The following is a 13,092-nucleotide window of genomic DNA, read 5'->3' on the forward strand; positions in this document are numbered from 1 at the left end:
ACTAACGTTAACATGACAAAACTGAGCAGCTGCTATCACTTACTTTTTCAATATCTTATCTCAGAATTTGTTACATAAATCAAACTAACATTGTCCAATATATCACGGTATTGTGGAACCGTCCTTGAGGACACGTCCTTACCGACGGAAGCGTCCGCGTGGGCGGCACAATGTTAGTCGGTCACTCATTATGTAGGGCTAGGTTATTGTCTAAAAGGTGAATCTGACTACACAATAACGATCAAATGCCAGAAAATTAACAAAGGTATCTAAATTCTAAAGGAAAGGCTATAAATCCTGCCCCTAGTCTTATGTTTTTGCACAAACGGCAATGCCATTAATTAAGGAACCTTGACTATAAAATGAACGCTGAAAGTTGAGGAAGGAAAACGAAATGCGAAATTGTATAATATTTGTAAAGCATTAAGTGCTTGAGTTATCGTAGACATAACGGCATATTCTAATAATAAAACTATCTGAATATTTAATTTTATCACTTCCTGTAGTGACATGTTAAAGTACGATCGGAAATAATAATACTATCCGGCACAAACGAAACGGCCGAAGAAAGAGCGAAGACTAACCATTCTTCAAGACCCGATAAATTAATTGTTATTTTCTCATTTCCTTTGTGAGCTAAAGATCTAAAGGGCTGCGTTACAGTTCGCATAATATAATTTGACGCTCAAAGGGCTTTTGGAATGTTAGTGAAACTCTTGAAAGCTTACTGTATATTTAATACCTACTACAGATCAATGTAAGCCTAACTCCAAACTTTGTAATGCTCTAGATTCCGGGGCTCGTTACAGAGTTCAGCGTATAGTTTTAATATACAAATTCCTGGCCTGTGTTTAGTTTATTGGATCGGTGTGCTCGCTCGGCTTTATAACGAGTTCGCTACCAAATATTCCGCACTAGCTCCATTGTGATGCACATTATTGCATACTTCACGGTTAATTATGTTCGTATGTTGTTCGCTGTAAACTTGAGAAAACCAGTGGAGAAGTTGAAATGACGCAAGTGAACGCACTTATACCTAATTCTTGTAGATATCAAACGATTACACATCAGAAAACATATAATACTACTTGACATTTTCATCTTATTAAGCGTTGCTGTGTACGAAGCCCTCATCTTGAGATCTTAAAAGATGAAGATCGTCGAATCGTCCTCTCTGTTTTTGGGATCCAATAAATTTAATAACGCGCAGGAGGCTTCATCCTCGTTGCACTTGAAAATCCTTTGATGATAAAATGAATACGATCTTATCCTTAAGAGATCTTCGCGTTACTCTGACCCTTTAGAACTTTAGACATTTTATGATCCTGAGATCCTGACCAGATTATCGAATTTTCGCTATCTGCCTGTCTATCACTCCTGCATATTCGACCGATAGAAAGGCAAATAGACAAGAGCAGAGCATCATCAGAGCCTCTCGTGTAAAATACGTACAGTTGGCGCAAGCTATGACAAAGCAACGAACTGCTGCGAATGAACCGAATTCTCCTACAATTCCTCCTCGTACCAGTTCACAGTGACACACTCGTCGAGAGACCCCGAGACAGCGGTGTGTACATATAGCTCCCTTCTCGTCTTGCACTTCTCCGATGTTTATTGCAGAGCCTCTCGACGAGTGTGTACAGCCGGCATGAAGCGCGGTATTATGTTGATGTGTGTTACCTCGTCTGCGGGCTTGGTGGGCGTGATGGCGACGGTCTCGTTGAAGCAGAGGCACGCGCAGTAGTGCCGGTTCGCGTCCACGTCCGTCAGCACCGACACGTAGAAGCGCGGCTCCGACCGCTCCGTCGACAACGCCCATCCTTGTGGCTGGCAGAACTGTGGGGACACAAGTTTATTTCTGAATGTCAAATCGTCAGCCGCAAACATTAAGGTCTGAGTAGCTATGCCTACAGCAGCAATACTGTCGCTAGTAGCGTAGCGAATGTCCAAGCCACCTAATGTTTCATGATCGAAGCCTTACATTTCGTCACTATTAACAGAGCAGAATTCTCTATCGTGTGTAGTCCCCCGAATAGCGAATCTCCGGTTACTTCCGGTACTGTGGATTCTAAAGGGGCTCTCAAACGGTTAGAAAAAAAGCGTCAACGAATAACGTAGAAATAAAGCTAATTTAGAAACAAAATCAACATCGTGAGTCGTTTCTCAGTAAAAACTCGCATTATCTCACGTAAAACAAAATGAAACCACTCTCATTCTGCTCAGCTTCATAGAGTTCAAAATGTCAATAACATTTTTCGAAGCTAGAACAGCTATACTAACCAACAAGACTATTAACCAATTATTTTCTACACTTCACAAAGACACTGGAAATATCATGTATTTAATATATAACTCATTAATATAATTAACTCACCCATTCTATCCCCTCGTGGAAAGGAGTGTCGTCCCAGTTGATCTCTGGAAAGCGTTGTAGGATGACGCCACTGCTCAGCCCGCCTCCTGCGACAAACATACAATCAGTATCATTAATATCATTGTCAATTCTCATTTTGTCATTGTCAATATGTTACAAGGTGTAAGTAATATTAGTTCCTAACAAAATGTGGAAACGTGACTCATGTCATGTGATATCGTTTCCTGATGGAAACTTTACTTAACAGTGAGTAGGAATCAAACAAATTGAGTCACATCACATGGTAACTTTTCTATATGCGAAAATTACTCACTATACGTAAATTTATCACAGAAATATGTAAGAGCCATAATGTTAGTAAGAACGACGAGTAATTTTTTTACGACTTTTATCATCATCGTAAAGTTTAACATATAATGGAATTTCGCATATCGCCAATTAGAAATTAAGCACTTGAAATTGAAAGGGATATAATGTGCCAATGAAAACCGCCATCCCAGCCTACGAGAAAACTCGTCAGCGGTCGGAAATGTATGCAAATACTGTATTTATTAATTCACAGCGCGGCGTCGCCGAGGACGCAATTCTGTATCCTGGTCACGTACTACAACGGACACTTTGTTATTTAACCATATTACGCGCTTTAGGCGTTTACTTTCGAAATACAAAAGGCTTTTTAACTATGAAAATCAAATAGAGTTACAACTATTTGGATTTAAGATAGTAGCTTATTGAACTGAGCAGAGAAAAGGCGTAATGCGAGTGAGTTTCATACGGTTTTAGGCTTTGTGGTTAATATTCGTGGTAAGTAGAGCTTATGTGGTATTTTAGGGCTTGGAGTTAGGGATTGCAATCCGGTCCGGCGGATCCGGTAATCCGGCCGGATCCGGCACATTTTTCATGATACCGGATCCGGCAAAATTCACCGGATCCGGTCCCGGATCCGGTAAAGTGAATCAAAGCGCTAAAATATAAAATTACAGCTTAAAACACTGCTACAATTTAAAAGTTCTCGCCAGTATTCGAATTTTCTCTCGCAAACAGCAACACAACAACTTGTTTGTTAGTTGACGCCAGTTTTCTAGCCGACGAAATATGTGTCGTGAGATTTCCGTGCACCGTAAGTACTGGATTGGTTTATATTCAATTTATTGTGTTGTTACATTGTAATTTAATGTACATGTTCTTTCGTTTTATTTTGTACAAACCATTTTAGCCCACTTATAATAAGTGTTACCTGCATTTAAAATATAATAATGAATAAATATTTATAAAATTAAATAGAGAAACTTTTGACGACCGGTCTGACCTAGCCAGTGGGTAGTGATCCTGCCTGTGGAGCCGCGATCCTGGGTTTTCGAATCCCGGTAAGGACAATTATTTGTGTGATGAGCACAGATATTTGTTCCTGAGTCATGGTTGCTTTCTATGTATTTAATTTTAAGTATTTGTATATTATATATCGTTGTCTGAGTACCAACAACACAAGCTTTCTTGAGCTTACCGTGGGGCTTAGTCAATTTGTGTAAAAATGTCCTATAATATTTATTTATTATTATTTTTTATTCATCATTCTTCTTAGGCTAGGTTTTTATAATATGAATATAAAAGTAAAATATAAAAACACTTACAAAACAATAAAAAATACATATAAACACATTATAAAAAACCTAACCTAGGGTGCCGCCAGCATCGGGGCAAGGCCCAATAGCTACCGGTGGTCAGGGCTGCAGAGAGAGGAACCGGCGGACTATCCGCGCCGTGTCCAAGATCACCGCCTTCTGCATCTGTCCCTTGATCCAACCACCTAGCGAGAGTCTCTCAAGGTGTTGGTCGAAACTCTTCGCTATTCGCGACAATGATATTATTATTATTTATAACTATGTTATTTTGTTATTATTATGCTACTAAATGTACTTGTATAGGTATACACGTTTATTGATTTTGTTTGCTAAAACTAAAATGGTTGAATTGAGAGCACCTTTTTGTTGGAAATGTGGGTTGGGCTATAGATATTTTAAGAGAAAAAGAAGATTTTATTGGTGGTTAAGTATTGAAAACGTTGATTTTTGAAACTTAAAACAGCCGTCATCGAATTAAACTGTTGTGAGACATACTAACATTGAATAATTTACGGTTTAGACTCACTTGTTTTTAGTCACTCGCGCGACATGTTTCGGAGAGCCTAGGTCTCCTGTTAAGACACCAGTTTTATTAATCCATTAAAAATATCCTTAACTTCGCATATAACTCTAAAAACATGATAAAATACGTGACTTGATGAATTTTTTATCCGCAATACCAATCCGGCCGGATCCGGCCGGATCCGCCGGATTGAGGCCAAAATCCGGCCGGATCCGACCGGATTCAAAACCAGTCCGGGTTGCAATCCCTACTTGGAGTGTTTAGCGATTTTGGTTGCCAGTTCATGGACCCGGCAAGTTTTGCTTTCGGTAAATGGGTATTTTTGTATAGTTTCTAGTTATACTCCATTATCATAGCATTGAACGTAGTTATTTGGTTTTAAAAATTTTCAGGAGCTTCAATTCGCGTTTAAATTAAGCGTAAAATTTTGGCAAGCCACAGTCTACGTTAGGACTAATAGATAGAAAAATGAAGACGTACGTAATATTGTAATATGCTACGTGTAATCTACTTCTAGGTATAATTCGTGAAGGGCCGGCCGCCGGGGGCGTACGCTGTCGAATGCTGACAGTGATCCTGCGGCTACAAGGCGGAGTTGGCATTCGTTGGTGGTTTTAGACAGTAGTCCTAATACTGGTTAGTCCGTCATCGCTCCTGGTTCCCCCAGGCCAGGTGGCATGCGTAAACGCATTTCCCCAACGTTAAAAAAAAAATCAAAAAAAATAAAGGTATAATTCGTGAAAGGTCCTATTTTCGTATTTCAAAAGTTACGTTTTAGAATAGGTATAATGTATATGAGCTGTACTTATACATTTGTGAACGTTCCTTCCTTATAGTCCGTAGCAACATCCGGCCAGTGGCCGCATTGAAAATGTGTCTACACTAAAAAGGGCATCATAATAATATTGTGTGTAATGAAGTTGGCAACACTACGTAACATGAGTCAATAACCTCGCCATTCCCAATATATGTAATGCCTTACTGTCCGCTTTGCCTATCCATTCCTACACCTGCATTTCTATGCAACTTCACACATGTATGCAAACTCAAGTTACTCCAGCATCCTTGAGAGTACGCTAGACTAAGTATAGCTTTACAATACCGTGTTAAAACGGCGTATATGCCATGTATGTTATAATGCGCATACGTCGATTTGGACATGAGTATGCGCCGGTCTGGTTTCGTTGCATAACTGGAAGGTGAACTGGTGGTATCAGGTTTAAAGGCCGCGCGGCCTGTTCTATGCATCTCGCGGTTCCCCGAAATGCCGTTTCTCCATCTTATTCGCAAAAGGAATCTCTAACCTTATAGGTGTAAAGTAAACATTAAAGTTATAAATTTTGTTAGTAGGCAAAAGTGTCAAGGAGCATTTCCTTTCCTTAAAAGTTTGTAGATAACTATTTACTTCTAATTTCTAAATCTTCTTCCCAATCTTAAAACGATACCTAGCTCTATTGTAAAGAATACCTGTTAAGTTTCCAGCTGATACCTATATAAGAATGATTTGTAAATGAATTTTTAGGCCTTATCAACAGCCGACCATAAATATCCTTTTGGTAGAATGCGGTCCATCTCCATAGGTACCTACAAAGACGTTCTGACAAGACAAGACAGTTACGAATGAAGGATGATATACCTTTACCTACAAGTACGCAAATCCCTTAATCGACAAAAAAGCATCCATGACGGGCCCCATAAAGGTACCTTTAGACTTATATTTAAGTATCATCTATAGTTTTAACAAGCACCAAAATATTTACAGCAAGCAAATATGCTACAAACATTTTTCGCGAGTTGTCATCTCCGCGCAAACACAACTTTTTAACGTCAGCCTCCGAAAATAGGCAATTTAATAAGCTCAGCATATTTGACCTATTTCAGAGAGTGGCGCCCCACCGGGGACGCCCGGGGCAATTGCGGCGTTGATTACAGGGCCTGGCTGGTTTTTCCACGCGTGCCTAGCTGAGTTGCGATGGAATGATAATGGTTACGCACTTCGTATATTTAGGTACGGAGTTATGTTGTGAGGAAGATGAAAATACGAAATTTGGTCCCATTAAAATTATTTTTTACAGCAGGCAGATACTTTCAAGTGAAGGTGTCCTCTTTAGATTTTACGTGTGTTTTAATTGTTTAATCATCAGTGCAGTTACGTTGTCGAGGTCGACGTAGTGTTGATTGTGGCCATTTTATTACAATAAGTGTGAAAAATTAATCAAAATTAGTAGATAATAGTTTGATTTTACAATATTTTTCTTATCAGCATTCATTGCACAATTTCAATAAAATAGCTTCAGAACCTCGTCAAATTCTTCACTTAATGAAAATACTACACAACGAAGTGGAAAACGCACGACGTCGTCAACTCACGTCTCGTCTATAATTTATGATAATTTAATGATGGCAACAATATAAATGAGTGCAGTGATAACAGTTTCAATTGAGAGCGTTTAGATTTAACGACTTCACATAATAACTTTGACCGCATTGTTATGGAGTCATTTGCAACTAACATTGTTAGTAACTACACTGAGTGTATGTACACTCTTCTGAACATCGATGAACTTTAGGTCTTTGCCATAAGGTTTACGAATTATCAGATTACAGTGTAGAGTTGTAGACAATCATATATTCGTAATGTTTTCATAAATCATATTATATTACAACATCAACTTTATTTGTCACTAATGAATGATGTAATGGCCTCTCCAAACGTCACAGATAATCGCATGTGATTTGCGCGAGTACATTGCCGCACTTGGTCGATGGACTGAATTCGTAGCCTTTACTAGCCAGCAATTATGTAAAATCGCATGCTACTTGTTGCAACGAACGTAGAAGCCTTAAGACGATTTTGGCCCGATGCTAAAAATGCTTTAAGGTTCATCGATACTACAACAATAAAGTAGCGTTAGCCAAAAAAGGCGCTAAATTATTAATAATGTCTTACAAAAACTCCTAGGAATAGGGACTAACTTTTGCTCATTTCCATTTTCGGTTGTTCTTTAAAAGTGAGCCCTATTCATGAGACCATTAAGTTGAGTTATGAAAGAGCTTATTTATTTGGGTTATAAACTCGGTTTCTGTTACCCTCGCAGCGTCCTACATTTGTGCGATGAATGGAGCTCTAATGCTTTGAGACAATCTGAGGATGGAAAATATGAATTTTCCGCTTCTTGTGACGGGAGACGGTAGGATAAGAGAAGGTATATTCAAAATAAGCTATTAAAGCCCACTTGCACCATTCCACTAACCCGGGGTTAACCGGTTAAACCTGACGTTACCATGGTTACCAGTACAATTTGACATTAGGTTAACGGTTTAACTGATTAATCCCGGGTTAGCGGAATGGTGCAAGTGGGCCAAATACACTTATGTTTAAGTTATGGAGTAGGTGCGCCAGAATTTTAATATACATGTTATGTAAATATGTATGAATATATAATGTGCGTAAAATTATCTAGAGTCAAAGGAGACGGAAATTAATTGATTGATACGCAGTTCCTTTTTGGTGCGAATAATAAGAAAATAACGGGGTTTCCTGTTTTGCATTCAAATAATAATCAAACAGGAAGTGTGACAAAAACCTATTTAAAAATAGTACAGGCACTATAATATGAGTTCACATTACTATACATATACTGATACTGACGGAAAAAAAACCTCATGTAAGCAAGCCTTTGAGAAGCACCGTTCCGTCGAGTAAAGCGTGATTTTTCGAACACTGTTAACGTTTATAATAACCTTTCTCGTGACTGTACTGTAGACATCCTCTAAAAAAATATGGTTGTATATAAAGTTGGTTTTCGGACGAAAATTTTGCGTGATAACGTCATAAGAAAACGTGGCCGTAACGTTACCATGGAGAGGAGATCTGTCCATAACGCGCAACGTGACATTTCGTGCACGCTACCGTCGCTACCGGTGTTCTTCGATTTTAAGACGTTATTACGTCAATATTTGACTACATAGTAGGTTCATACCTATTGTATTATACAGAGCGCTAAGAATTAAATATCTACACTGTCGTTGTGTTTAGATACCGTTGTGTGCATTTCTTCCCTCCGATAGGTACGAGGACATACTGCATTAAAAATAAATAAAATAGGTATCCCACAAGGCATACATACATTAGGCAATACCTAAAAATATGTATCGGCATGAGATCAGACCAAGAAGAGCATTAACATGTAGGCCCAAGGCCGATTCAATAAGATGCATAGGAGAGCGTGATATCATTCGCGTCATAATTACTTCAATAGGGGCTATTATACAAGGTGTCCCAAGAAGTAGTGATATACTGAAGCTGGGAGGTAGAGGACCTAGAGGGCTATCTGAATCACCCCCATGTATGTTCCGCGATTTTTCGTATTTTCGGAGTTATGATTTTTTTTTTTCACCTATCGCCGAGTTGGGCCACAATAGATATCACTAGTCACGGCTGGGAAACAGAAATTGAAATAGATAAGGGGCTGTCCATAAATTACGTCATCTATTTTTGACCCCCCCCTTCGAATGAACCCGTTTCCTCCTACGTCATGCTACCATCATCCAATGGTATTACCATCTGATATTAGAAAGGGATAGCATGATTCAACCCTGAACCGCTGTCAAACCTCGGGTTTGTAGGAAGTGCCCTTTCTGTATGTTAGTTCTATTATTTCTTCTGTGGTATAACTGTAATTGTTTGCTCTGCAACACAGCTGCAGCATAAGTACAAAGTCAAAGTTCAAAATCTAATTATCAATGTGATTTATGAAAGTACGAGCATAGAGATAATAATGTTTATAGACTACTATCTTACTTCCTTATTTGTGAGGAGAATACAATAATGAAATAAATAAAGTTTTTACTTGGCCCTTATCTTTAATTTAATTAATTAGTTATGTCTGCATTATTTTTAATTAACTTATGCAAATTAACATTCCGAGCATTTCCAGAGTACACAGTTTATAGTTTACATATGTACAGTCACCTGCAATAATATGTTACTCTGCGAAGGCCGCGAAAATATGTGACACGCTCTTATGGCTCTACACATAAGATCGTGTCAGATATTATTGCGGCCTTCGTTGTGTAACATATTATTGCAGGTGAATGTACACCCAATGATACACCGTTGGAAAGTCAGCTCTTGAATTTTTTTATGAAAAAAGTATTGAATAAATAATGTTGATGAAATGCCAATTTAACCATAGATTTCCAACTAAAACAAAAAGTTTGTATTTTAAACCTACCTAACAAACTCTTTATAAGCCAACAAAAATGTTTAATCAACAATGCCGGCAGCACATAATGCTAAAGCCTGTTTGCTAATGAATGGAGGTATTTAGCATGTTCACACTGTTGTTTAACAGTTAAGACCATGTTGCTAAGTGGCCTAAGTGGGTTAAGTAATATCAACAAGTGAGATTGTTACACTTTTTACAATTTTAATAGGCCTTTTATAAAAACTTTTTTAATAGCTTTGTATGTTGTTGTTGTAGCTTGCATGTGGAAGGTCACTGACTTTCTGCCCTTTGAATGCATGAAATATCAAGCACCTCATACTGTATATATGAGGTGCTGACTGATATTAATATTTGACCCGTTTGAGCTTGAAGTTTGTATGCACTAATAAATCGATAAACAAGTAGAATATAAAAACGTGTAAGATGTAGGTAATGTCAATTTTTTGAAATTTTTATGTAGTTATAATGTTGATGTTTTTGTTTGATCTCATCCCAAAAAACCCACATTTTGGCTATCGGAACTTTTGATTATCCAAACTATACTGCAAAACGTATTTCAAGACCAAAAAAAGAGACACAATGTTGCCATTGCAATAATTTGTTTCTAAAATAGTAAATTCCTTTTGATAAATAATCACGCTAAGATAATTTATTCATTAGTAATTTTACTCCTACTATTTAAAAAAGTACTTTTATTTATTTATTTGTACATAAATACAAGACGCGCTAGTAAAAAAGTGGCAACATTTCTTACTTTTTTTGGTCTTGAATTACGTTTTGCAGTTTAGTCTCAGACTCAATTAGTTGGGATAATATTGAGGTTCTACTGTATTTACTTCTAATCAGTCCTTATAGTTTAATCAAATGACTAGGTAGTAACCACAGCAATTAAATAGCTATCAACTAAACACATTAGCAGTCCACACACACATATAGAAACACCCTGACCCTGAAGTTCAATGAACTTGATGACTCAGTCATTAAATAGATCATGGCTACTTATGGCAAGAGATAACAGCGGCAGTTAAAAACATTCATGGCTGGCATGTGCAGTCAGGAAGTCAAGCATAATTTAAGATATAAATAATAAATAAATAAATATTATAGGACATTTTTTACACAAATTGACTAAGCCCCACAGTAAGCTCAAGAAGGCTTGTGTTGTGGATACTTAGACAACAATATATATATATATACTTAAATTAAATACATAGAAAACTACCATGACTCGGGAACAAATATCTGTATCATCATACAAATAAATGCCCTTACCAGGATTCGAACTCAGGACCATCTTCTTCATCTTCATAGGCAGGGTCACTACCCACTAGGCCATACCAGTTGTCAAAGATATAGGGTTGACAAGTGATGAATATAGCAAGATTAGCAAGCTTTGTTGTTTCTTGACATTTTGGTAGGACCGTTTTTAATAAACTATTTTTATGCTTAATGAGCTCTGAAGATATGTTAGATTGCTAACACATTTTTTTACCCATCAGTAGAAGACATCAGAAACTCACAGCCAATATTGATGAATTAGATGTCAAACAATTTGTTTACCTAAGCCTCGCTATTTAATAACAAAGGAATATTCTATAAAAGTAGTAGCAGGGTTAAGCAAAAGATTATTGAAACAAAATAAGGCTAACAAAAACATATAATTTAAAAAAACCGGGCAAGTGCGAGTCGGACTCGCGCACGAAGGGTTCCGTACCATAATGCAAAAAAGAAACAAAAAAAAGCAAAAAAATAAAAAACGGTCACCCATCCAAGTACTGACCACTCCCGACGTTTCTTAACTTTGGTCAAAAATCACGTTTGTTGTATGAGAGCCCCATTTAAATCTTTATTTTATTCTGTTTTTAGTATTTGTTGTTATAGCGGCAACAGAAATACATCATCTGTGAAATTTTCAACTATCTAGCTATCACGGTTCGTGAGATACAGCCTGGTGACAGACGGACGGACGGACAGACAGACGGACGGACGGACGGACGGACAGCGAAGTCTTAGTAATAGGGTCCCGTTTTACCCTTTGGGTACGGAACCCTAAAAAAGACCAGATTTAGAAAACCATACATAGAACAGCATAATAGTTATTTACCAAATTACCAAATTAAATAGTATGATTATTGTTTATTCAGGTGAAATTGGTGACCTTAAATTTAATTCAAGTGGGCATTAAGTCCGCCTGTTGTATGTTGTGTATGTGCAATAAAGTTTAAAAATATATAAATAAACAAATTAACAGTAGTTATATTTGTTTAATAATTAATGCTCTAGAAGTCTAGAATTTCTCTGCAGAGCCAAACACAGTCCTTTAAGGAAAACTATAACAGGAAGTACTAAATATTTTTATTATTATATGTATTATATGTATCTTGATAATTATGAACTAACAAGAGAAATATTTTCAGGGTGTAGTTACTAGGAAGTTACTCGATTCCATCCCAATCGAGATAGGGGTTCTTGGGGGTGGAGGTTGGTTAATGATGAAATAATCAACTATTTAACACATTTTTAAGAGCAAATACACCTCAAATAATACATAATATGCCAGAACACCTAACTTCTCCTATCAGAATGTCAGAAATTCGATCACAATCGCCTCATTCAAATCACAACAGTGTCTGATAAGATAACGGCATAACTGAAATACCTTCAGTACCGTCTGTTGATGCGCGAGATAAAACAACTTACTTTCTTTCTCGTGGTCGAATCCCACAATCACGAAGTAGTCGACCAGCCGGGACATGGCAATCCTACCGCGACATCCAGCACAGAACACCACAATAACACCTTGTAATTAAATTACACTGATTTACACACATTTTGAACACACAAACTCTTGCCCCTGCATTTTCACTCGCGGACACTCGCCCCGTTATTCTTGCGACTTGCATCCAAAACGGCCGCAAACTGCATACCATGCACTTCACGGAATGTAAACAACACTTTCATTTATCGCGAGCTAAGGAATTTTATTACAATAAGAAAGGCTAATTGCTTATTGAGAGGTTATACACTAGACATTTATATGAGTTAACGGTTTAGCATTTTAATAATAGACTCCAAATATAAACAGCACATGTACGTATTATTTGACCAAAAATTCGCACTGTTTGTAATACAATTTGTATTATTTTTGGACTTTGTTTGTCAGAGACCTTCACTCGGCCGACATACCCAAAAAACTGTTTTTTTTTTACTACCATAACTACCAATAATTACAAAAAGTTGCCATTTGCTTTATTATTTTTCTCCCATATTATTTTTCAGTAATTTTTTCAATAAATGTTTATGTAAAAATCAAGAATTACTAATACATTACTAATATAAAAT

General features: G+C 37.3%; 1 protein-coding gene across 1 annotated transcript in view; it reads right to left on the reverse strand.

The window, feature by feature from the left end:
- LOC134670769 (myotubularin-related protein 13) overlaps window positions 1-12,963 on the reverse strand; it is an 86,107-nt gene extending 73,144 nt beyond the window's left edge. Inside the window, exons 1-3 of the mRNA XM_063528582.1 lie at window positions 12,451-12,963; window positions 2,375-2,460; window positions 1,681-1,836 (exon numbers count right to left, since the gene is read on the reverse strand). Coding sequence (XP_063384652.1) covers window positions 1,681-1,836; window positions 2,375-2,460; window positions 12,451-12,505 — 297 coding nt within the window. The 5' untranslated portion in view covers window positions 12,506-12,963. The remainder of the gene's footprint in view (window positions 1-1,680; window positions 1,837-2,374; window positions 2,461-12,450) is intronic.
- Between the last annotated feature and the right edge of the window lie 129 nt (window positions 12,964-13,092).

The sequence above is a fragment of the Cydia fagiglandana genome, chromosome 14, assembly GCF_963556715.1.
Source record: "Cydia fagiglandana chromosome 14, ilCydFagi1.1, whole genome shotgun sequence".
NCBI lineage: Eukaryota > Metazoa > Arthropoda > Insecta > Lepidoptera > Tortricidae > Cydia > Cydia fagiglandana.